This window comes from Coregonus clupeaformis, unplaced genomic scaffold (assembly GCF_020615455.1).
Source record: "Coregonus clupeaformis isolate EN_2021a unplaced genomic scaffold, ASM2061545v1 scaf0347, whole genome shotgun sequence".
Taxonomy (NCBI): Eukaryota; Metazoa; Chordata; class Actinopteri; order Salmoniformes; family Salmonidae; genus Coregonus; species Coregonus clupeaformis.
This window is the reverse complement of record NW_025533802.1, coordinates 318,531-346,234: the sequence shown is the minus strand read 5'-3', so window position 1 is coordinate 346,234 and position 27,704 is coordinate 318,531. Positions and strand designations below refer to the sequence as shown.

The 27,704-nt window shown below is 42.3% G+C and overlaps 1 protein-coding gene across 2 annotated transcripts; it reads left to right on the top strand.

Moving 5' to 3' along the window:
• Positions 1–23,347, top strand: LOC121560954 (serine/threonine-protein kinase Nek8-like). 2 transcript variants are annotated; one of them, XM_045214976.1, is made up of 5 exons: positions 1–584; positions 9,636–9,781; positions 20,991–21,129; positions 21,336–21,443; positions 21,578–23,347. In XM_045214976.1, exons 2-5 carry the CDS (start codon positions 9,636–9,638, stop codon positions 22,697–22,699), a joined length of 1,515 nt encoding a protein of 504 aa, XP_045070911.1. In that variant the 5' UTR covers positions 1–584; the 3' UTR covers positions 22,700–23,347. The 2 variants fall into 2 exon arrangements, with proteins under 2 accessions (XP_045070911.1, XP_045070910.1); XM_045214975.1 differs by having other exon boundaries at positions 1–590.
• The last annotated feature ends 4,357 nt before the right edge of the window (positions 23,348–27,704 follow it).

Sequence of the window (27,704 nt, the reverse complement as noted above, 5' to 3'; positions counted from 1 at the left end):
TCTATCACTCCAGTATCCCTGCACATTGTAAATATGGTATTGAAACTGACCATGTATATAGTTTCTTACTTTCTCGTGTTCTTTTTATTTCTTGTGTGTTTTTGTTCTACCGTATGTAATTTATTTGTGTTACATTGCTATTGATTACTACATTGTTGGGTTTGGAGCTTGCAAGAAAGGGATTTCATTGTACTTGTGCACGTGACATAAAAAACTTGAAACTTGCACTGCGGATACTTGCAAGGGTTACAGAGACCAATATACATCAAAGCACCAGCTCCCCCGCCAAGACCTGCCTGCGCTCTCGGCTCTGCCTTATATATGTTTCTCAGAGTCCCGGGCAGAGTTTAGCAAGCAGGAGCAGGTATGAGCAAATAGTTTAAGATTTGGACATGTCTTTCCTTACAAGCTATCCCACAGCTTCATCACAGTATGACAGACTACATTCTCTGTCACCAGAGAAAGGGGTGTGACTACTTTAGGGGTGGGGCAGAGGAGAGGTTAAAAACACAGACAACTGTGTTCTCTCATGTCTAAACCTGACACAGCAAGACAGCAGACATTCTTGAACTAAACTGACTGAGGTAGAGGTAAGGATAATTTTACTCTATTTGATTAACTTCCCATTTATAACAAGCATTAAGTTAATCAACTTTGCTTTTGTAAAGTAGAACAAAGGAAATTGTGATTTTGTGTGTTGTATCAATATCCAATTAAATGTAAGTAGCTACTAGAGAGGATTGCAAATGTTATTGCCTATTATGAGGCATTAAAAAAACATGTGTATCCGGTTCCATGCTTCTAGAGGTGTCAGCTAAATTTGCCCAATGTGGCCATTAATGTAAAGGCAATGTCAGGAGAGCTGAACATTGCTGAAAAAAAAAAATTATTTTTCATATTCTGCACACTTACAGTGCCTTCAGAAAGTATTCACGCCGCTTGACTTTTTCTACATTGTTTTGTGTTACAGCCTGAATTTAACATAGATTAAATTGAGATTTAGTCACAATACCCCATAATGTCAAAGTGGATTTATAATTTTTGACATTTTTACAATTTAATTAAAAATGAAAAGCTGAAATGTCTTGAGTCAATAAGTATTCAACCCCTTTGTTATGGCTAGCCTAAATTAAGTTTAGGAGTATTTGCTTAACAATTTGCTTAACAGGTCACATAATAAGTTGCATGGACTCACTCTGTGTGCAATAATAGTGATTTTTTAATGACTAAACATGGTTTTTTTAATGACTACCTCATCTCTGTACCCCACACATACAATTATCTGTAATTTCCCTCAGTGAAGCAGTGAATTTCAAACACAGATTCAACCACAAAGACCATGAATGTTTTCCAATGCCTCGCAAAGAAGGGCACCTATTGGTATATGGGTAAAAAAATTTAAAAGCAGACAGTGAATATCCCTTTGAGCATGGTAAAGTTATTAATTACACTTTGGATGTTGTATCAATATTCCCAGTCACTACAAAGATACAGACATACTTCCTAAATCAGTTGCCGGAGAGGAAGGAAACTGCTCAGGGATTTCACCATGAGGCCAATGGTGACATTAAAACAATTACAGAGTTTAATGTCTATGATAGGAGAAAACTGAGGATGGATCAACAACATTGTAGTTACTCCACAATACTAACCTAATTGACAGAGTTAAAAGAAGGAAGCCTGTACAGAATAAAACATATTCCAAAACATGCATCCTGTTTGCAACAAGACATTATAAGACACAATACTGTGAAAGATGTGGCAAAGCAATTCACTTTTTGTTTTGGGCAAATCCAATACAACACAGTATTGTACCAATCTCCATGTTTTCAAGCATAATGGTGGCTGCAACATGTTACGGGTATGCTTGTAACCGTTGAGGACTGGGGAGTTTTTCAGGATAAAAAAGAAACGGAATGTAGCTAAACACAGGCAAAATCCTAGAGGAAAACCTGGTTCAATCTATTTTCCACCAGACACATTCACCTTTTAGCAGGACAATAACCTAAAACACAAGGCCAGATCTACACTGGAGTTGCTGACCAAGAAGACAGTGAAGGTTCCTGAGTGGCTGAGTTACAGTTTTGACTTAAATCTACTTTCAAATCTATGGCAAGACCTGAAAATGGTTGTCTAGCAATGATCAACAACTGATTTGACAGAGCTTGAAGAATTTTGAAAAGAATAATGGGCAAATGTTGCACAATCCAGGTGTGGAAAGCTCTTAGAGACTTACCCAGAAAGACTCACAGCTGTAATCGCTGCCAAATGTGCTTCTACGAAGGATTGACTAAGGGTTGTGAATACTTATGTAAATGAGATACGTATTTCTGGACTTCATTTTCAATACATTTGCAAAATTAAAAAAGAAAACATGTTTTCACTTTGTCATTATGGGCTATTATGTGTAGATGGGTGAGAATTGTGTACAATTGTATTCATTTTGAATTCAGGCTGCAACACAACAAAATGTGGAATAAGTCAAGGGGTATGTATACTTTCTGAAGGCACTGTACATGCTCATAATTTAGCAATTCCCTCCTTGCTTGAAAAGCATGAGCTATGAATTCATTATTGTATTGTGTTATCACTCCCAACATCGAATCTTTTCAAATAATTGTAGTGTTGGGAACAGAAGTAGGGGCCACATTATATTTGATGGCAGGCCACAAATGGTCACTGAAAGGTATTTACCTATCTTGATGTCTGTCCCTCAGACAGCTTTGCTCCTATACATAATCTTTGTCTTGCTGTGTCTATTGCTATGTCTCTGTGTGTAATCTACACTGAATATACAAAACATTAGGCACACCTTCCTACTATTGAGTTGCACCCCCTTTTGCCCTCAGAACAGAATAAATTCGTCGGAGCATGGCCTCTAGAATGTGTCAAATGCGTTCCACAGGGATGCTGGCCCATGTTGACTCCAATACCTTGCACAGTTGTGTCAAATTGGCTGGATGTCCTTTAGGTGGTGGACAATTCTTGATACACACGGGAAACTGTTGAGTGTGAAAAACCCAGCAGCGTTGTAGTTCTTGACACACTCAAACCGGTGCGCCTGGCACCTACTAACATACCCCTTTCAAAGGCACTTTAATATTTTGTCTTGCACATTCACCCACTGAATGGCACACATACACAATCCATGTCTCATTTGTCTTGATGCTTAAAAATCCTTCTATAACCTGTTTCCTCCCCTTCATCTACTCTAATTGAAGTGGATTTAACAGGTGACCTCAAGGGATGACCTATGTCATGGAAAGAGCAGTTTTGTATGTATATTATTACTATGCCAATGAATGACACACAACACAGGATGTGACCTTTTGTTCCTGTGTAGAGTATGAAATAACCTGTTTGACATCATTTTACCCCGCTGGCATAAATAGGGTACTGCGCTATCAGGAATCTGGGTGTGCCTCAATTATAAACTCAGCATAAAAAGAAACATCCCTTTTTCAGGACCCTGTCCTGAAACTTCACAGATCTTCATTGTAAAGGGTTTAAACACTGTTTCCCATGCTTGTTCAATGAACCATAAACAATTAATGAACATGCTCCTGTGGAACGGTCATTAAGACACTAACAGCTTACAGACAGTAGGCAATTAAGGTCACAGTTATGAAAACTTAGGACACTAAAGAGGCCTTTCTACTGACTCTGAAAAACACCAAAAGAAAGATGCCCAGGGTCCCTGCTTATCTGCGTGAACGTGCCTTAGGCATGCTGCAAGGAGGCATGAGGACTGAAGATGTGGCCAGGGCAATACATTGCAATGTCCGTACTGTGAGACGCCTAAGACAGCGCTACAGGAAGACAGGACGGACAGCTGATCGTCCTCGCAGTGGCAGTCCAAGTGTAACAACACCTGCACAGGATCGGTACATCCGAACATCACACCTGCAGGACAGGTACAGTATGGCAACAACAACTGCCCGAGTTACACCAGGAACGCACAATCCCTCCATCAGTGCTCAGACTGTCTGCAATAGGCTGAGAGAGGCTGGACTGAGGGCTTATAGGCCTGTTGTAAGGCGGGTCCTCACCAAACATCACCGGCAACAACGTCGCCTATGGGCACAAACCCACCGTCACTGGACCAGACAGGACTGGCAAAAAGTGCTCTTCACTGATGAGTCGCGGTTTTGTCTCACCAGGGGAGATGGTCGGATTGGCATTTATCGTCGAAGGAATGAGCGTTACACCGAGGCCTGTACTCTGGAGCGGGATCGATTTGGAGGTGGAGGGTCCGTCATGGTCTGGGGCGGTGTGTCACAGCATCATCGGACTGAGCTTGTTGTCATTGCAAGCAATCTCAACACTGTGCGTTACAGGGAAGACATTGTCCTCCCTCATGTGGTACCCTTCCTGCAGGCTCATTCTGACATGACCCTCCAGCATGACAATTCCACCAGCTATACTGTTCGTTCTGTGCGTGTTCTGCCATGGCCAGCGAAGAGCCCGGATCCCAATCCCATTGAGCACGTCTGGGACCTGTTGGATCGGAGGGTGAGGGCTAGGGCCATTCCCCCCAGAAATGTCTGGGAACTTGCATGTGCCTTGGTGGAAGAGTGGGGTAACATCTCACAGCAAGAACTGGCAAATCTGGTGTAGTCCATGAGGAGGAGATGCACTGCAGTACTTAATGCAGCTGGTGGCCACACCAGATACTGACTGTTACTTTAGATTTTGACCCCCCCCTTTGTTCAGGGACACATGTATGTGGAACTTGTTCAGTTTATGTCTCAGTTGTTGAATCTTGTTATGTTCATACAAATATTTACACATGTTAAGTTTGCTGAAAATAAACGCAGTTGACAGTGAGGACGTTTCTTTTTTTGCTGAGTTTAGTTGGTTGGTTTTGAATGGATTAGAATACCAGTTTAGAATTAACAGAATTTCCACCTTACTATATGAGAAACTGGCAGTGTCCGAAAACCCATACTAGCATATTACATACTTAAAGTGCATATGATGTGTTCATCATTGCATACTATTTAGAACGTACCATTTAGTAAAAAGTATGACATATGCCATGGCCGCAACGCAGTAGCTGACTGGCTGAGTAGGTGGGGCAGGACCGAGTGCCGGTAGAATTTTCAAAATTCAACAGACATGCATTGCATTAACCAGCCTGATAATAGCTAATTTCCAATTCGATTACTTTCTGTAAACTCTGAATAGAATAGGAATGGAGTTATAGGCCTACTCAGCTGGTTATAGGCAGATTATCACATTCGACCCCATAGCCCATCTATCCAGTGGTGGTAAAAGTACCCAATTGCATACTTGAGTAAAAGTATGTATAGATACCTTTATAGAAAGTTACTCAAGTAAAAGTGAAAGTCACCCAGTTAAATACTACTTGAGTAAAAGTCTAAAAGTATTTGGTTTTAAATATAATTAAGTATCAAAAGTAAATGTAATTGCTAAAATATACTTACGTATCAAAAGTCAAAGTATAAATCATTTCATATTCCTTATATTAAGCAAAGCAGCAAATGTTCCAGATAGCCAGGGGCACACTCAAACATTATTTACAAAAGATGCTTTTGTGTTTAGTGAGTCCACCAGAACATAGGCAGTAGGGATGACCACGTGTTCTCTTGATAAGTGCGTGAATTTCACTATTTTCCTGTTCTGCTAAGCATTCAAAATGTAACTAGTACTTTGGGTTGTCAGGGAAAACGTATGGAGTAAAAAGTACAATATTTTCTTTAGGAATTGTCACGTTCGTTGATTGAACGCTCGGACCAAGGTGCAGCGTGGTAGGTGAACATATTAATTTATTAAATGAAACACAGACAAAACTACACACGAACGTAAAGTTCTGCATGCTACATTTACATTTACATTTAGGTCATTTAGCAGACGCTCTTATCCAGAGCGACTTATGCTACAAAGCAACCATACAAGAACAGGATCCCACAAACTAAGGTGGGAAAAAGGCTGCCTAAGTATGATCCCCAATCAGAGACAACGATAGACAGCTGCCTCTGATTGGGAACCATACCCAGCCAACAAAGAAATAGAAAAACTAGAATGCCCACCCAAATCACACCCTGACCTAACCAAATAGAGAATAAAAGGGATATCTAAGGTCAGGGCGTGACAGGAATGTCATGAAGTAAAAGTTGTCAAAAACATAAATAGTAAAGTAAAGTACAGATACCACCAAAAAAGTAATAATTTAAAGTATTTTTACTTAAGTACTTTACACCACCGCATATATCCTATTTAAAAAGGACTGTACACAGAAAAATATAATTTGGTTCCATTTCAACATATTTATTAGTGAAACCAAATAGCCTAGTACACACAGCAAAACATTTAAAATGTTCAAATCGAAAGGCTATTGCACAGAAAAACGTGGACAGTCGGGTATCATTGCAAATTCAGAACCGCTGGACAGAAACATAATAAACTAAAGCATTGATAATTGGGAACGAGATCAGAATGACTGCTAAGGCTTGATCCATGAAGTAAATAAATAGGTAGCCTACAAAACTAAAACAATCCATATGTTCAAATCAAAAGGCTTGATTAACAATGACATCAATAACACAGCCACATCCCAAGTCCCCGGTGCCGACACATTCAGAAATCATAAGACCATTTAGTAGGCCTATTTAATTTAAAAGCTCTGAGGAAGGCCAAGAGAACAAGAAAACCTTTTCAATGAGAAAACCGAAATCCACTTTGGATTTAAATCAAATAAAAAATGAACCTTCTGTTTTGAAAGATGGTCATTTTAAGGAGAACAAAAACTACTTAGCCTACATTTGAACACTACCACAGAAGCTTTGCTATTCGGCATCTTCACAATTAAGTAGCCTAGTTTTGTTGTTTGGCTACTTGAAGAGAACTAGGGCCTATCACTCGCAGCCCACCACTTCCAATGTATTGTGGAAAAGTGTGCATCGAATTTAAACCATACTCAATTTTCAAAAATTAACATATTAAAACATTATATTTTCTCATACTGACAATGCGTCATGCGCGATTGCGTTGTTTCCCGCTATTCGTTGATTTCACTAGGGCATCCCCATATACAGTGGTGTAAAGTAGCCTACTTAAGTAAAAATACTTTAAAGTACTACTTAAGTAGTTATATGCAGCATTTTTACTTTACTTTACTGTTTATATTTTTGACAACTATTACTTCACTACATTCCTGAAGAACATAATGTACTTTTTACTCCATGCATTTTCCCTGACACCCAAAGGAACAGAACATCCTGGTCATCTCTACTGCCTCTGATCTGGCGGACTCACTAAACACAAATGCTACAGTGGGGAGAACAAGTATTTGATACACTGCCGATTTTGCAGGTTTTCCTACTTACAAAGCATGTAGAGGTCTGTAATTTTTATCATAGGTACACTTAAACTGTGAGAGACGGAATCTAAAACAAAAATCCAGAAAATCACATTGTATGATTTTTAAGTAATTAATTTGCATTTTATTGCATGACATAAGTATTTGATTACCTACCAACCAGTAAGAATTCCGGCTCTCACAGACCTGTTAGTTTTTCTTTAAGAAGCCCTCCTGTTCTCCACTCATTACCTGTATTAACTGCACCTGTTTGAACTCGTTACCTGTATAAAAGACACCTGTCCACACACTCAATCAAACAGACTCCAACCTCTCCACAATGGCCAAGACCAGAGAGCTGTGTAAGGACATCAGGGATAAAATTGTAGACCTGCACAAGGCTGGGATGAGCTACATGACAATAGGCAAGCAGCTTGGTGAGAAGGCAACAACTGTTAGCGCAATTATTAGAAAATGGAAGAAGTTTAAGATGACGGTCAATCACCCTCGGTCTGGGGCTCCATGCAAGATCTCACCTCGTGGGGCATCAATGATCATGAGGAAGGTGAGGGATCAGCCCAGAACTACACGGCAGGACCTGGTCAATGACCTGAAGAGAGCTGGGACCACAGTCTCAAAGAAAACCATTAGTAACACACTACGCCGTCATGGATTAAAATACTGTAGCGCACGCAAGGTCCCCCTGCTCAAGCTAGCGCATGTCCAGGCCCTCTGAAGTTTGCCAATGACCATCTGGATGATCCAGAGGAGGATTGGGAGAAGGTCATGTGGTCTGATGAGACAAAAATAGAGCTTTTTGGTCTAAACTCCACTCGCTGTGTTTGGAGGAAGAAGAAGGATGAATACAACCCTAAGAACACCATCCCAACCGTGAAGCATGGAGGTGGAAACATCATTCTTTGGGGATGCTTTTCTGCAAAGGGGACAGGACGACTGCACCGTATTGAGGGGAGGATGGATGGGGCCATGTATCGCGAGATCTTGGCCAACAACCTCATTCCCTCAGTAAGAGCATTGAAGATGGGTCGTGGCTGGGTCTTCCAGCATGACAACGACCCGAAACACACAGCCAGGGCAACTAAGGAGTGGCTCCGTAAGAAGCATCTCAAGGTCCTGGAGTGGCCTAGCCAGTCTCCAGACCTGAACCCAATAGAAAATCTTTGGAGGGAGCTGAAAGTCTGTATTGCCCAGCGACAGCCCCGAAATCTGAAGGATCTGGAGAAGGTCTGTGTGGAGGAGTGGGCCAAAATCCCTGCTGCAGTGTGTGCAAACCTGGTCAAGACCTACAGGAAACGTATGATCTCTGTAATTGCAAACAAAGGTTTCTGTACCAAATATTAAGTTCTGCTTTTCTGATGTATCAAATACTAATGTCATGCAATAAAATGCAAATTAATTACTTAAAAATCATACAATGTGATTTTCTGGATTTTTGTTTTAGATTCCGTCTCTCACAGTTGAAGTGTACCTATGATAAAAATTACAGACCTCTAGTAGGAAAACCTGCAAAATCGGCAGTGTATCAAATACTTGTTCTCCCCACTGTATGTTTGTAAATTATGTCTGAGTGTTGGAGTGTGCCCCTGGCTATACGAAAATTTAAAAAACAAGAAAATTGTACTGTCTGGTTTGTTTAATTTAAGGAATTTGAAATGATTTATACTTTTACTTTTGATACTTAAGTATATTTTAGCAATTATATTTACTTTTGATACTTAAGTTAATTTAAAACCAAATACCTTTAGACTTTTACTCAAGTAGTATTTTACTGGGTGATTTTCACTTTTACTTGAGTCATTTTCTATTAAGGTATCTTTACCTTTACTCAAGTATGACAATTGGGTACTTTTTCCACCATGCCAATACCATGCCAATATCCAATATCTAATTGATCAGGGCATTTAAAGTACACTTGGTTTTCATAATGTTGCATACTATTAAACTTTATTTTTTTCACATACCCAAACAATCTACTATTTAGGACGTAAATATGGGTAGGCTTTTCGGACATGACCGCTGCCTGTAGAATTTCTCTGTTCTACAGTTGAAACACTGTTTGCCAACAGACACACCCTTCTCACCCACCTCATTATCATCTTCTTTGGAATTCTCTCTTTGTCTTTGTAACATTGAGAGAATTGACTCTGTAGGGTGTACATACCGGTACTTATCTTAACAATAGTACTATAACAAATGCTATGCAGAGGTGAATGCTTTAGTCGTTTCTGGTCACAATTTTTCACATTTCTTTCGGATCTTGACCCCACTGCCCACTCCCCACCAAACCCCCTAGATGGAGTATTCCACCAAAACTCTTGCTGCTGGCTGCTTTGGGAAGATATACAGGGAGAAGTACAATGACACCTGGGCTGCAATCAAGAAGGTGCCACAACACTTAATCAATCGGAGAGACCTGGAGAGAGAGTGTCAAGTATACAAGTGAGTATGACAGACAATTTGCTATGATGGTATGTTGCTAAATGGTGATATCAGCCAAGAGGGAAAGTATTTTGCTCAGTGGTCTTTTTTTAATCTCTGAAGAAATATGGGAGATCTCAATTTTCTATAATTTAGTGATCACTTATATCTGAACTGTTTCTCCTAAGAGAATGTATTCTTGAAACTTTCATGAGACAAATGAGCTTGGATTGAGACTTACATTTGAGAAGTATGAGAAATAGATGAGGTCTTATCATTGTCTCCTCATGAGCTCATTAATGTCTCATTTATTGCGCCAGAAAAGCCTTTTTGAGCATCAAGGAGATACAGTTGAAGTCGGAAGTTTACATACACCTTAGCCAAATACATTTAAACTCAGTTTTTCACAATTCCTGACATTTAATCCTAGTAAAAATTCCCTGTCTTAGGTCAGTTAGGATCACCACTTTATTTTAATAATGTGAAATGTCAGAATAATAGTAGAATGATTTATTTCAGCTTTTATTTATTTCATCACATTCCCAGTGGGTCAGAAGTTTACATACACTCAATTAGTATTTGGTAGCATTGCCTTTAAATTGTTTAACTTGGGTCAAACGTTTTGGGTAGCCTTCCACAAGCTTCCCACAATAAGTTGGGTGAATTTTGGCCCATTCCTCCTGACAGAGCTGGTGTAACTGAGTCAGGTTTGTAGGCCTCCTTGCTCGCACAAGCCTTTTCAGTTCTGCCCACAGATTTTCTATAGGATTGAGGTCAGGGCTTTGTGATGGCCACTCCAATACCTTGACTTTGTTGTCCTTAAGCCATTTTGCCACAACTTTGGATGTATGCTTGGGGTCATTGTCCATTTGGAAGACCTATTTGCGACCAAGCTTTAACTTCCTGACTGATGTCTTGAGATGGTGCTTCAATATATCCACATAATGTCCTTCCTCATGATGCCATATATTTTGTGAAGTGCACCAGTCCATCCTGCAGCAAAGCACCCCCACAGCATGATGCTGCCACCCCTGTGCTTCACGGTTGGGATGGTGTTCTTCGGCTTGCAAGGGACCCCCTTTTTCCTCCAAACATAACAATGGTCATTATGGCCAAAGAGTTATTTTTTTGTTTAATCAGACCAGAGGACATTACTCCAAAAAGTACGATATTTTTCCCCATGTGCAGTTGCAAACCATAGTCTGCTTTTTTTATGGCGGTTTTGGAGCAGTGGCTTCTTCCTTGTTGAGCGGCCTTTCAGGTTATGTCGATAAAGGACTCGTTTTACTGTGGATATAGATACTTTTGTACCTGTTTCCTCCAGCGACAGAACGCGTCTCCTTCCTGAGTGGTATGACGGCTGCGTGGTCCCATGGTGTTTATACTTGCGTATTACTGTTTGTACAGATGAACGTGGTACCTTCAGGCGTTTGGAAATTGCTCCCAAGGATGAACCAGACTTGTGGAGGTCTACAAATTTATTTCTGAGGTCTTGGCTGATTTCTTTAGATTTTCCCATGATGTCAAGCAAAGAGGCACTGAGTTTGAAGGTAGGCCTTGAAATACATCCACAGGTACACCTCCAATTGACTCAAATAATGTCAATTAGCCTATCAGAAGCTTCTAAAGCCATGACATCATTTTCTGGAATTTTCCAAGCTGTTTAAAGGCACAGTCAACTTAGTGTATGTAATCTTCTGACCCACTGGAATTGTGATACAGTGAATTATAAGTGAAATAATCTGTCTGTAAACAATTGTTGGAAAAATTACTTGTGTCATGCACAAAGTAGATGTCCTAACTGACTTGTCAAAACTATAGTTTGTTAACAAGAAATGTGTGGAGTGGTTGAAAAACGAGTTTTAATGACTCCAACCTAAGTGTATGTAAACTTCCGACTACAACTGTATATACACATTCATATTCAAGTATCACGACAACAGATTATTTAAATGTTAACAACTTTTAATGTTTAATGTTTTTTATATATACAACTTTGTCACACATACTAAAAAAGTGACTGGGAAGAGGTTAGATTGCTTTTAATACAAAATAGTATCACTTGTAAAATAACAAAATAGTCCAAATATGGCCTTCTCTAAAATTGGTGTGAAATTGAAAGTGCTGTCATTAACCCCACTGAAAAAAACAGCATCAGCTGGCGCCCACCCAAAAAATGTTGGTAGAGGTGCTGACTAATGGCGAGTAAACTGTTTGCTATTAAAATTTAATAAAGAGAGTCGAACACTCTATATACAGCCTCCCAGTAATTTATTGGGTAAACCACCAACGTTGCACCACCCCATTTAGACAGAGCCAAAGTGGAAAACTCCCTGCAAAATGCCTGGAGGAGCTGTCTAAAAAGCTGTCAGTCAGCACATACCAGCTCATAACTGGTACAAACTGTGACCTAGTGAAACTCTGTATGAACACTGAAATCAGTTATTGCAAACAACCTTGTCTGAAATTGAAAGTGCCGTCACTAACTCATGAACACTCGAACAGATGATTGCAAACATCTTACACATGTCAAAATGGACCTGGAGTTCACCTGAAATGCGGCTTAACCCATGTGAAATTACATACTTTATTAGGGTTTAGGGCTGGGAATTGCCAGGGATATTATCGTGATACTTTGGTGACGATACGATATGTTTTGCGATTCTCACTATTCAATATGTATTGCGATGCCATACCGAGATTTGTTTGGAATTCGATGTAACAAACATATTGCTCACCCACCATACACTACCTGTGATGAGGTGGTGTTGAAGGAGTCAGGCGCAGGAGGGTAAATCACAGAATAACAGGCTTTAATCCGTAAAAATACAGGTTTACGCATAAATGCTTCAAACACACTCCAGGGCACAAAACAGGCTCACTGGAAAATACAAGGCACACGGGAAAATTCCCATCGATACAAAATACACGAGCTCCACCGAGCTTCACTAACCTCCACAAACAAACAATCACCCACAAGGACAAGGGGCCAGAGGGAACACTTATACATGGACTAATTAGGGGATTAGAACCAGATGTGTGTGATTGACAAGACAATTGTGATGATGATTGGGGCGGCAGTGGTTAGAACGCCGAAGCCTGCGTGAACAAGGAGGAGACGCAGCCTCGGCCGAAGTCGTGACAGTACCCCCCCGACGCGCAGCTCCAGCAGCGCGCCGACCTGGCCTTGGGGACAGCCAAGAGGACGCGGAGCAGGTCGAGCCGGATGGCGATTGTGGAAATCCCGCAACAGGGAGGGATCGAGGATATCCCTCACCGGGACCCAGCACCGTTCCTCCGGACCGTACCCCTCCCACTCCACCAGGTACTGAAGGCCCCCCACCCGACGCCTCGAATCCAGGATGGCACGGACAGAGTATGCCGGGGCCCCCTCGATGTCCAGAGGAGGTGGAGGAACCTCCCGCACCTCAGACTCCTGGAGCAGACCAACCACCACCGGCCTGAGGAGAGACACATGAAACGAGGGGTTAATACGGTAATCGGGGGGAGTAACAACCTATACGTAACCTCGTTGATTCTCCTCAGGACTGAACGGCCCCACAAACCACGGGCTCAGCTTCCGGCAGGGCAGGTGGAGAGGCAGATTCCGGGTCGAGAGCCAGACCCGATCCCCCAGTACGGGGCCTCACTGCGGTGACGGTCAGCGTTGGCCTTCTGACGACGCACGGCGCGCTGGAGGTGAATGTGGGCAGCGTCCCATGTCTCCTCCGCGCACCGAAACCAGTCATCCACCGCAGGAGCCTCGGTCTGGCTCTGGTGCCATGGTGCCAGAACCGGTTGGTAATCTAAAACACATTGGAATGGTGTTAGGTTAGTAGAGGAGTGGCGGAGAGAGTTCTGGGCATATTCAGCCCATGGCAAGAACACCGACCACTCCCCCGGGCCGGTCCTGGCAGTAGGACTGCAAGAACCTACCCACATCCTGATTTACTCGTTCCACCTGCCCATTTGACTCTGGGTGGAACCCAGAGGTCAGGCTGACCGAGACCCCCAGACGTTCCATGAACTTCTTCCAAACCTTGGACGTGAACTGGGGACCTCGGTCGGACACTATATCCTCTGGCACCCCGTAGTGCCGGAAGACGTGAGTAAACAGGGCCTCCGCAGTCTGCAGGGCCGTGGGGAGACCGGGCAGAGGAAGGAGGCGGCAGGACTTGGAGAAGCGGTCCACAACGACCATGATGGTGGTGTTACCTTGGGAGAGGGGAAGATCAGTCAGAAAAGCAATACTAAGATGAGACCATGGTCGTTGTGGAACTGGTAATGGTTGTAGCTTACAGGAGGAGGAGACGTACCCTCTCACGTCCTTAGCCAAGGTAGGCCACCAGTACTTTCCGCTCAAGCAGCGCACTGTACGGCCGATACCTGGGTGACCAGAGGAGGGTGACGTGTGTGCCCAGAAGATCAGACGATCACGGATAAGAGCAGGTATGTACCGCAGCTGCGGTGGAGATGGATCTGTGCGTAATGCCTGCTCTATATCCGTGTCCATCGCCCATACTACCGGCGCCACAATGCCTTGAATTCTAAATAAATCACAGACAGTGTCACCAGCAAAGCACCCCCACACCACAACATCGCCTCCTCCATGCTTTACGGTGGGAAAAACACATGCGGAGATCATCCGTTCACCCACATCGCGTCTCACAAAGACAGAGTGTGCAAAGCTATCATCAAGGCAAAGGGTGGCTATTTGAATAATATATTTTGATTTGTTTAACACTTTTTGGTTACTACATGATTCCATATGTATTATTTCATAGTTTTGATGTCTTCACTATTATTCTACAATGTAGAAAATAGTAAAAATAAAGAAAAACCCTTGAATGAGTAGGTGTTCTAAAACTTTTGACCGGTAGTGTATGTCTGCTTCAGAGAAACGAGAGAGCCATGAAAAAAACAAGTTTTGATCAGTCATGGAATTAAGTGCTGAAAACAAATTGGCTCCCTTTTTAAAAAGAAAATGGAGAACAAGCTATAATACTTGAGTTTTGGTGCAGGTACAGCCAACTAGCGCAAAAATAATATTGCGACATTGTCAAAACGATACAATATAGTGTCAAAAATAATATTCCGATATGTAACTGTATATATTTTTTGCCCCATCACTATTAGGGTTGTCCCGATGCCAAAATATTACCCACAAAACAATGACATGTCAAAGTATCATGATACCACTGCAAAACCTTTTTGTCACTGATACTCACATCTTGTATCAATATAACACTGAATTTTATCTTTCGCTATTCACAAACTGAATATGCTTGTGGTACCTGCTGTGATTGTATGAGTGGTGGTTACGGTGTCTGCCGTGGTCTCTGGAGCCCAGCCTGTCTCGTCTTTAGACCCTCTCCCCTCTCTCTCGCTCTGAGTGGTGCGAGTGGTGGGAATACTTTGAGGAAGAGTTGGCCTTCTAGTAAGGTGACCTTCTAGAGACAATCCCACCTGTCCCTGTCCCGCTCTCTGTATCTGTCTCTCTCTCTGTCCCTGTCGGCCTGAGGTGCAAGGGGCGGGGGAGGCATTGCAGGGTTTTGTGAAATGTGCTGTCTAGCCCCTCCAGCGTTAGGATATGTGGGGTAGAGCGGGGGCTTGTTAGGACGGAATGGGGCAGTAGGGGGGTACGTGGGGCGACCCCTGTAATAGGGGTCTTGAGAAGGTGCATGAGGGTCCTCCAGATAACGGGGAGCTTTGTATGCCCAGACTGAGGAGGAGACAGCAGAGGAGGACGAGGTCAACATGTCCTGGGCAGGGTAGCCACAGCCAGTCAATGACCCAGCGCTGTGTCCAGAATGTCTGACAGAAACACAATGACAGAAAGAGGGTTTAGATTAAGCAAAAGTTGCCACATTTAATATTGTGATCATAATGAATAGAAAAATATATATACTTTTTTATAATAACAAAACATGTAGATAATTGCTCAACTTTAACTGAGCTGTATTGCTAGTCTCTGTAGCCTACCACAATTTTCAAATGCTCTGACTTAACAGCGTCTGTATGTAATTGAACATAAGTTTGGCATAGAGGAACTACGTCACTGCCTATATCACTAACTTACCCGCTTGAATAAAATACAAAAAAAGTAGCTAGCAAAGTTATTTTTAACCAGTGCATTTCGCAAGTGGCTAGTTTGCATCAACTATCTTTAGTAAAACCACTGCAAACTTTTTGCCTGCAAACTTTGGTTTGCCTCGTGATTTGTTGCCATGATTTGTTGGGAAAGTTGTCTGTCTGAAGAGGACCCACCCGGAACAATTTTCTTTCCCTTATCAAAGTTGCCAAAATAGTCCGTCATTCAAATCAGACCCTAGTCACTTGCCCAGGGTCGGGTTTTCAAGACTACTGTTATGCATGTTCTTTTTTATTTGTAATATTATTATCTTCCAAAGACCCCAAAAATGTCACCCCAACAGGGTGTTTCAATTCAAAAAACTTTTATTTCCTGAGAGGGAACAGAGTAGCCCGAGTCCTGTGAGAACGGAGTCCAGGAGCGAGGGGTATAGTGCGTTCCTCCTCCCAGGGAGGAAGCAGAGGAGCCTGGGGTTTAGGGTTCCCCCCATGGAGGAGGGGGGTGTGTCTAGACGCTGCTTTCTGAAGCTCGTGTCCACAGAGCAGGAGCTGGTGCTCCCGGGGGTGAGTGCCAGCATCCCTGCAGCCAAGCCAGCTATCTCAGAGGAAAACTTCCGCCTGATATCTGAAGACTGCACAGAAACAATGAGAAGAGAGGATTAGATAGATACATTACACAAAAGCAGGCAATGAGTCTCAAGCATGAGGAACCATAAAGGTAAATCATAAATATTACATGAAAATGACAGTTGGATGGTTGTGATGAGCCCTTGGTGAGGGTACCGTGTCGGATTGTGTGGAAGCTGGGCTTTGAAATCACTCGGTCAGGGCCTCCTGTGGGCACAGTCTGGTCCATGTAGGAACCATTCATCAGGTCATAATACTTCTGCCTCTGCTGGCCTGTAGATACACACACACTCACATATATATACACACACACACAAACAAACACAATCTATAAGAAAGGTTGTCATATTTATCAAAAATGACTTCCAGTACAAAGATATTGAGTACAATAATGTTTTATGTCTCTATAAAACAACTCTATGCTTCAATATGAATCGTGTAAAAAAGGCCGACCTGCTCCTCCTCTCTAGTTTCTAGCTACCCAACTTTCCCGCAGTCCCCTTAGTCTTACTAGTTTGGCTGCTGATGCATTGTACACGTTTATCATAAGAAATAGCCTAAACGCATATTGGCACTGGCAGTTAAAATTATCAACACTAAATAGACACTTGTTAACTAGCTAGCTATACATTTCACAATTTGGGAGGTAACAATGCACAGTCTATCAGCCTGGTTTCATAGACTAGACGTAACATAGTAAACGTAAATCCGGGCCACTCAATTTAGTATGATATGTTACGTTTGGTATGGTTACATAAGACAGAAGGTTACTTCAGGCAAAAACAAAATTAGAGTGGTTGGTCGGGGTGGATGGGTAGGAGTATAACGCGAACATCTAATAACCCAATCTCATCACGGAAGACTTTAGCATTTTAACCTAACGCTTCAGCACGCTGCTGCTACTCTAGATAACCCTTCCCCTAACTTTAACCCTTTAACCTTAACCCCTAGCCTAGCTAACTCTGGTCACCTAGCTAACATTAGCATTAGCCACCAAGCTAATGTTATCCATATCATTTAAATTCGTAACATATCATACGTTTTTCAAATTTGTAACACACTGTACGATTGGCAAATTGCTAACGTTAGCTTTATTTAGCTAGCTGGCTAACGTTAGTATAACTATATTTTCAACCCTCTAGTTATGATTTAGATAATTAACTAGCTAGCTACATTAACAAACTGTAAAGTTAGCTAGGCAGATTCTTCGGCTCACCTTGACTAGCTAACTAGCTATATCTAAAAAACTATGTTAGCATGTGTAGCTAGCTAAAGTTATCCAAAATACAGCTGATGTTTGCTAGCTAGCTAGCTAAAAAAAATAAAAATGTACAGCAAACATTTTATGTTCAAACACTAACATTAGACATGTTGTGTAAATTGTTCCCATTCCTCAGTTCTTTCTAAGTCATTTTGTAGTCTACTTTGTTGAAAGTCTTGTTGAAATCACAGCTAATATTGCGTAGAGGCTTAACATTTGAAAAGACCGCAGTGAGTGAATCTCTGGCTAGCTAGCTAACTGGCACTGAAATTCATCTCAAATGTGTTCGATGGAGTTGAGGTCAGGGCTCTGTTCAGGCCAGTCAAGTTCTTCCACACCGATCTCGACAAACCATTTCTGTATGGACCTCTCTTTGTGCACGGGGGCATTGTCATGCTGAAACAGGAAAAGGCCTTCCCCAAACTGTTACCACAAAGTTGGAAGAACAGAATCGTTTAGAATGTCATTGTATGCTGTAGCATTAAGATTTCCCTTCACTGGAACTAAAGGGCCTAGCCCGAACCATGAAAAACAGCCCCAGACCATTATTCCTCTTCAACCAAATTTTACAGTTGGCACTATGCATTGAGGCAAGTAGTGTTCTTTTGGCATCCGCCAAACCCAGATTCGTCCATCAGACTGCCAGATGGTGAAGTGTGATTCATCACTCCAGAGAACACGTTTCCAATGCTCCAGAGTCCAATGGCGGCGAGTCCAACCACTCCAGCCAATGCTTGGCAATGCGCATGGTGATCTTAGGCTTTTGTGCGGCTGCTCGACCATGGAAACCCATTTCATTAAGCTCCCGACTAACAGTTCCTGTGCTGACGTTGCTTCCATTGCTTCCAGAGGCAGTTTGGAACTCGGTAGTGAGTGTTGCAACCGAGGACAGACGATTTTTACGCACTAAACGCTTCAGCACGCTGCTGCTACTCTGTTTATTACTGAGAGGTTATTTTCCTGGCACCACACTCCCAGAGCACTCACCTCCTCCCTGTAGCCTTAAAAATATGAGAGAGGCCTGTAATTTTCATCATAGGTACACGTCAACTATGACAGACAAAATGAGAAAAAAAAATCCTGAAAATCACATTGTAGGATTTTTAATGAATTTATTTGCAAATTATGGTGGAAAATAAGTATTTGGTCAATAACAAACGTTTCTCAATACTTTGTTATATACCCTTTGTTGGCAATGACACAGGTCAAATGTTTTCTGTAAGTCTTCACAAGGTTTTCACACACTGTTGCTGGTATTTTGGCCCATTCCTCCATGCAGATCTCCTCTAGAGCAGTGATGTTTTGGGGCTGTCGCTGGGCAATACGGACTTACAACTCCCTCCAAAGATTTTCTATGGGGTTGAGATCTGGAGACTGGCTAGGCCACTCCAGGACCTTGAAATGCTTTTTACGAAGCCACTCCTTCGTTGCCCGGGCGGTGTGTTTGGGATCATTGTCATGCTGAAAGACCCAGCCACGTTTCATCTTCAATGCCCTTGCTGATGGAAGGAGGTTTTCACTCAAAATCTCACGATACATGGCCCCATTCATTCTTTCCTTTACACGGATCAGTCGTCCTGGTCCCTTTGCAGAAAAACAGCCCCAAAGTATGATGTTTCCACCCCCATGCTTCACAGTAGGTATGGTGTTCTTTGGATGCAACTCAGCATTCTTTGTCCTCCAAACACGACGAGTTGAGTTTTTACCAAAAAGTTATATTTTGGTTTCATCTGACGATATGACATTCTCCCAATCCTCTTCTGGATCATCCAAATGCACTCTAGCAAACTTCAGACGGGCCTGGACATGTACTGGCTTAAGCAGGGGGACACGTCTGGCACTGCAGGATTTTAGTCCCTGGCAGCGTAGTGTATTACTGATGGTAGGCTTTATTACATTGGTCCCAGCTCTCTGCAGGTCATTCACTAGGTCCCCCCGTGTGGTTCTGGGATTTTTGCTCACCGTTCTTGTGATCATTTTGACCCCGCGGGGTGAGATCTTGCGTGGAGCCCCAGATCGAGGGAGATTATCAGTGGTCTTGTATGTCTTCCATTTCCTAATAATTGCTCCCACAGTTGATTTCTTCAAACCAAGCTGCTTACCTATTGCAGATTCAGTCTTCCCAGCCTGGTGCAGGTCTACAATTTTGTTTCTGGTGTCCTTTGACAGCTCTTTGGTCTTGGCCATAGTGGAGTTTGGAGTGTGACTGTTTGAGGTTGTGGACAGGTGTCTTTTATACTGATAACAAGTTCAAACAGGTGCCATTAATACAGGTAACGAGTGGAGGACAGAAGAGCCTCTTAAAGAAGAAGTTACAGGTCTGTGAGAGCCAGAAATCTTGCTTGTTTGTAGGTGACCAAATACTTATTTTCCACCATAATTTGCAAATAAATTCATTAAAAATCCTACAATGTGATTTTCAGGATTTTTTTTCCTCATTTTGTCTGTCATAGTTGACAGGCCTCTCTCATCTTTTTAAGTGGGAGAACTTGCACAATTGGTGGCTGACTAAATACTTTTTTTCCCCACTGTATGCATAGTCACTTTAACTCTACCCACATGTACATATTACCTCGATTACCTCGACTAACCGGTTCCCCCGCACATTGACTCTGTACCGGTACCTCCCTACTGTTATTTTATTTTTGCTGCTCTTTAATTATTTGCTATTTTTTTTCTTAAACTGCATTGTTGGTTATGGGCTTGTAAGTAAGCATTTCACTGTAATGTCTACACCTGTTGTATTCGGCGCATGTGGCAAATACAATTTGATTTGATTTGATTTGAGCCGTTGTTATTTCCACTTCACAATAACAGCACTTACAGTTGACCAGGGCAGCTCTAGCAGGGCAGAAATCTGACCAACTGACTTGTTGGAAAGGTGGCATCCTATGACGGTGTCACGTTGAAAGTCACTGAGCTCGTCAGTAAAACCATTCTACTGCCAATATACTTTTGTATATATAGTGTATGTGGTTGTTTCTCTTAAGTAGAAATGTAGAAATATGAGAAAATGCTCTTAGTCTCATTTTGGTGTTTAAAGAGAGCTCATTTGTGTCTAGGAGAAACAAAGGGGAAAAATATGGTATCTTCTTGGATTTTGCTTTGATATAGGAGATATGGTGTTGATGAAGGTGCTGATGAAGAAGGTCACTACAGAAGTGCTTAGTTGTGCTGTCGGTAGACTCCAATGCCCTCATAACCCTTTCTCTCCATTTTCTTTCACACTCTCTCTGTGACTTGGGACTCCAGTAAGGCAATTCACCCTAACATAGTGAAGCTTCTGGGTAATCCAACACTCAAGGACTCTAAGTGGATCATCCCCATGGAGTTCATATTTGGAGAGGAACTGGAGACAACCATCTTCAAATCACAAAAATCTAAAATACAGGTAGGTCTATGGATCCCACTGCTGCCACCAAACATGCATGCGACAGTGTTGACGAAAGTTCACATAGAAAAACTGTTATATATCTAAATATATTTGATAAATAAGTATTTAAGCCTACAGGATTTTCAGGGGACCTTCCAAACATTATTACAAAAAAGTGCAAGTTAACTCATCAGTTGATAATGAAAGCCTTTGATCTCCCACAGTTAACTCCATCTATAAAGGCCACCATCATCACAGGCATGTGTGAAGGACTACTTCACCTACACAGCAAAGATATCGTCCATCAGGACCTCAAGCCTGAGAACATCATGGTGAGACAGGCATTAAAATAGTTTTTGTTGTTTTAATGTTCTTCATTAATGAGAATAAAGGACATTATCACGCTAAATGCTTAGATTAGATATAAAACAATACTTTTCCACCCCTCTCAAATTATCTCTTCCAGGTAGAGCATGACACTCACCGAGCTGTGATCATTGATATGGGACTGGCCAAATTCTTCCGCAATGGCCTAAATTCTGCCGTGGATATGGGCAACGAGGCCTACTCTCCACCTGAGGTCCTGCAGAGGAGGGGCCACCGAGACCAGCGTTCGGACGTGTGGGCTATGGGTAAAATCATCGCTGAACTCTGTGCCAGAGTCAGGCTGCACACCCCCAGCGTCTGTCCGGCTAAGATCCATGAGATCCTCAGTCTCCAAGGCCAGCAGTACTGTAATGCTGTCTGTAGGATGGTGCAGAGCGACCCCACAGTGCGAGCCACCATGGCCGGGATCATGCCAGAGATACGAAGGGCAGGGGGAGGTGGCAACACCGGGGAGCAACAAAGAGGACATCTTCCGACACCCTTTCCTCACACTGAGGTAAAAGACACATCGCCACGTCCTCAAGCTCCTGTACAGCGTTCACCCCCTCTATCAAGAGCTGAGTGCACAGCCTCACCAAGGCCTGATGTCAAGACGCTAGTGCGAGCTCCTGTGCGAGCGCCTTCTCCATCAAGATGGGAGCGTGCAGCCTTGCCAAAGACTGAGGTCAAGACTGAGGTCAAGACAACACTGCAACCACAACCCGTACAGCGTTCACCTTCCCCGTCAAGATGGGAGCGTGCAGCCTTGCCAAAGACTGAAGTCAAGACTGAGGTCAAGACAACACTGCAACCACAACCCGTACAGCGTTCACCTTCCCCGTCAAGATGGGAGCGTGCAACCTTGCCAAAGACTGAGGTCAAGACTGAGGTCAAGACGACACTGCAACCACAACCTGTACAGCGGGCAGCCTCTCCAAAGCCTGAAGTCAAGAACTCACCGTCTCCCCATCCAAAGGTAGACCAGGGTAATGCACTGGTTCCATCAGGCATGGCTCAACCCAGTCAAGATGTCATGAAACAGCTTCTCTACAAAGAGGCGTCGAAGGGTCTCCCATGCCCACTCCCCACAACGGGCAAGGTGCGAATCCGCCGCTATGAGCAAAGGAATGGTGAAGTGGAGACTTGGGAGCAAACAGAGGTGGAGACTGAAGGAGGGAGGATAGTCAAGTTTGAGGATGTGATGTTTAACAACAAGTCGTAAGAAGGTTATTGAGAGGTTGTGAAATAGTTGAGAGTTGATTTGACTCTGCTTCTCCAGAGGGTAGGTCACTCCCCTTCCATCCTTCATTGTAAAAGTGTATGTTTATGGAGAGGGAGAAGAGTATATTTGGGAGGGGGGATAAACTAATGGAAGAATTATAATGTCCAGTGAAACTATACTGGACGTACTGTGCCTAAAAACAAAGTGCCACAATATCTAAGTGAGACAAAAGAAAATGCAATAAACTATCAACAACAAAAGTTTTCTTGCACTGGTAAGAAGGAAACCTTGGAGTGAGTTAAGGTTGAGTAAGGATTTAAGGATGATCTTGAAACTACTATCACTTCTTCTGATGCTACATTATGTTACAGTATGGTTACAATGTTGCACATCTGGTTAGGTGACAGTGTACAGAGCCAGCTGGAGTCAACTAACTATCTGTGAATGTTTTTGAAACCTTTTTGTTTTGGGAATCTCATCCCTGTTGCAAATCAGATGGAGTTAACTGTGGGAGATCAAAGGCTTTCATTATCAACTGATGAGTTAACTTGCACTTTTTTGTAATAATATTTGGAAGGTCCCCTGAAAATCCTGTAGGCTTAAAAGTATTTGATCCCCTGCTGATTTTGTACGTTTGCCCACTGACAAAGAAATGATCAGTCTATAATTTTAATGGTAGGTTTATTTGAACAGTGAGAGACAGAATAACAACAAAAAAATCTAGAAAAACGCATGTCAAAAATGTTATAAATTGATTTGCATTTTAATGAGGGAAATAAGTATTTGACCTCCTCTCAATCAGAAAGATTTCTGGCTCCCAGGTGTCTTTTATACAGCTAACGAGCTGAGATTAGGAGCACACTCTTAAAGGGAGTGCTCCTAATCTTAGCTTTTTAACTGTATAAAAGACAACTGTCCACAGAAGCAATCAATCAATCATATTCCAAACTCTCCACCATGGCCAAGACCAAAGAGCTCTCCAAGGATGTCAGGGACAAGATTGTAGACCTACACAAGGCTGGAATGGGCTACAAGACCATCGCCAAGCAGCTTGGTGAGAAGGTGACAACAGTTGGCGCGATTATTCGCAAATGGAAGAAACACAAAAGAACTGTCAATCTCCCTCAGCCTGGGGCTCCATGTAAGATCTCACCTCGTGGAGTTGCAAAGATCATGAGAATGGTGAGGAATCAGCCCAGAACTACACGGGAGGATCTTGTCAATGATCTCAAGGCAGCTGGGACCATAGTCACCAAGAAAACAATTGGTAACACACTACGCCGTGAAGGACTGAAATCCTGCAGCGCCCGCAAGGTCCCCCTGCTCAAGAAAGCACATATACAGGGCCGTCTTAGGTTTGCCAATGAACATCTGAATGATTCAGAGGAGAACTGGGTGAAAGTGTTGTGGTCAGATGAGACCAAAATGGAGCTCTTTGGCATCAACTCAACTCGCCGTGTTTGGAGGAGGAGGAATGCTGCCTATGACCCCAAGAACACCATCCCCACCATCAAACATGGAGGTGGAAACATTATGCTTTGGGGGTGTTTTTCTGCTAAGGGGACAGGACAACTTCACCGCATCAAAGGGACGATGGACGGGGCCATGTACCATCAAATCTTGGGTGAGAACCTCCTTCCCTCAGCCAGGGCATTGAAAATGGGCCGTGGATGGGTATTCCAGCATGACAATGACCCAAAACACACAGCCAAGGCAACAAAGGAGTGGCTCAAGAAGAAGCACATTAAGGTCCTGGAGTGGCCTAGCCAGTCTCCAGACCTTAATCCCATAAAAAATCTGTGGAGGGAGCTGAAGGTTCGAGTTGCCAAACGTCAGCCTCGAAACCTTAATGACTTGGAGAAGATCTGCAAAGAGGAGTGGGACAAAATCCCTCCTGAGATGTGTGCAAACCTGGTGGCCAACTACAAGAAACGTCTGACCTCTGTGATTGCTAACAAGGGTTTTGCAACCAAGTACTAAGTCATGTTTTGCAGAGGGGTCAAATACTTATTTCCCTCATTAAAATGCAAATCAATTTATAACATTTTTGACATGCGTTTTTCTGGATAATTTTGTTGTTATTCTGTCTCTTACTGTTCAAATAAACCTACCATTAAAATGATAGACTGATCATGTCTTTGTCAGTGGGCAAATGTACAAAATCAGCAGGGGATCAAATACTTTTTTCCCTCACTGTATATTTCAACCATACTGTGATGTTTTACAAAAGTTCTGAACCTTTCTATTCTCATTGCTTCTACAGATTGTGAATTAAAAATAAACATTTTTGCTAAAAGTATTATTATATTATTGATTGATTGACTATGACTTTTCAGATCACCCAGTAATGCTATCTGCAAGGTTAGCTCCAGGTAAATATTGCAATCCTTTAGCCATTCCTGGACCTGTGTCCAAAAACAAGCTACAAATGGACAGAACCAAAACAAATGATCTAATGATTCTGTCTCTTCACAGCAAAATCTGCAGAGCTGGGAAGATTGTATCCCCCATATAAATAACATTCTATTGGTAGCAAGAATTTTATATAATAATTTAAATTGAAAGATTCAAATTTTTGAATCCGGTGTCGTTTTGCGAAAAACAGAATTCCACTTTGACATTATGGGGTATTGTGTGTAGGCCAGTGACAAAAATCTCAATTTAATCAATTTTAAATTCAGGCTGTAACACAACAAAATGTGGAATAAATCAAGGGGTATGAATACTTTCTGAAGGCACTGTAATTGGTGGAACGACCCATATGCTATTGCATCATCAGTGGCTGAAAGAGGTTTTTCATTTATTTATTCTATCTCCTAGTCTTGCTATCACTAGAAACTGGTTCCATTCATAGCTCTCGAACCTGACGTTTCAGCAGCGAACCTGGCACTATAGATACAATATATTTAAGCAATAAGGCCCGAGGGGGTGTGTTATATGGCCAATATACCACGGCTAATGGCTGTTCTAAAGCACGACACAACACGGAGTGCCTGGATACAGCCCTTAGCCGTGGTATATTGGCCATATACCACAAACCCCCCGAGGTGCCATATTGCTATTATAAACTGGTTACCAACTTAATTAGAGTAGTAAAATTATATGTTTAGTCATACCCCTGATATACCACGGCTGTCAGCCAATCAGCATTCAGGGCTTGAACCGTCCAGCTTATAAAAACTCAGTCAGTCTTTTTTCCTCTCTTCCTCTCCTCTACCATAAGCCCCTTTCATATGATTCAAAGTCAGTGGAGTAGCGAGATATAGCTGGAGAAGCTACTAAGCTGATTAGCTATTAAGCAGTCGTGTTTAGCAGTCTTATGGCTTTGGGGTAAAAGCTGTTCAGGGTCCTGTTGGTTCTAGATTGGTACCAATTGCCATGCGGTAGTAGAGAGAACGGTCTATGGCTTGGGTGGCTGGAGTCTTTGACAATTTTTTGGGTCTTCCTCTGACACCGCCTGGTATAGAGGTCCTGGAGGGCAGGGAGCTCGGCCCCAGTGATGTACTGGGCAGTACTCAGGGTTGCCAGATGAAGCTAAGATTTCCTGCCCAATGACAACTCAAAACCTGCCCAAAAGGCCTGAAAACTAGCCCAACATGTTTTTACACAGCAAGAGGAGTTGCCATATTTATACAATAAACCCTTTTTCCATAATGTTATTGAGCCAGTTAAGAAGGAATAGTGTAGTAACTTGTAAGCAAAATTCGGTTTTCCTCAAAATAATAATTATTTTGAGCTATGACATGACATAATAAAGGAATTTGAATATGTCGCAAGAGAAAATATAAGTTTTCCATCAATGGATGTTGTTAAACTCGTTTGACTGCTATGATTAAGCAATAATGCACAATGGGGTATGGTATATGGCCAATATACCACGGCTAAGGGCTGTTCTTAAGCTTGACGCAACGCGGAGGGCCTGGATACAGCCGTTAGCCGTGGTATATTGGCCATATACCACAAACCCCCGGGGTGCCTTATTGCTATTATAAAGTATATGGTCTGATATACCACGGCCATCAGCCAATCAGCATTGAGGGATCGAACCAGTTTTATAATTGTAAATAAATCCCTTTTGCACATGTGCATAACTATAGATAAATCCGACAGGAGAGTTGAGTCCATCTTTGAAATGCAAGAGAAAGGTCACAATATAATATTGCAGTTTAGGCGCAATTTAGATTTTGGCCACTAGATGGCAGCAGTATGTGTGCAAAGTTTCAGATTGATCCAGTGAAGCATTGCAATACTGGACTATTTTGTATCAAGTCTGCCCAAATGTGCCGAATTGGTCAATTGATACATTTGATACATAACTATAAAGAACATACAAAAATGATGTGGTAATACAAAATGTAAGTTTACACACTCCCAGGAATGTCATACATGATGAATCATTAGCTTATACACTAACTTCCACACATCTAGATGGCCGTGCGGGGTGGGTGTGGAGCCAGAGACAGCAAGGGTTCAAATTGTAGAATCCAGTTCCTACATTTGAATAACAAAATTGATTTTATCAAACAAAACTATGCTATATTCTATCTCTGGGACCCTCAGGATGACAAATCAGAGCAAGATTACTGAATGTAAGTACATTATTTACCTTCAGAGGGGAATGTATCAAACCATTTGCCGTGCTAAGTTTTTTTTTTGTGCACTCACCTCAAACAATAGCATGGTGTTTTTTCACTGTAATAGCTACTGTAAATTGGACAGTGCAGTTAGATTAACAAGAATGTAAGCTTTCTGCCCATATAAGACATGTCTATGTCCTGGAAAGTTTGCTGTTACATACAACAGTCATACTAATCACATTAGCGCACGTTAGCTCAACCGTCCCGTATACGGGACACCGATCCCGTAGAGGTTAAAAAACGAATGTTAGGCTATTTTCTGGCAATTGTGCCAGATGTTAACACTACAAACCGTTATAAATGGCCCATTTGCGAGATTGACTTGTCATTTCAATAGCCTCACATAGACTACAGACTAAAATCTGTAT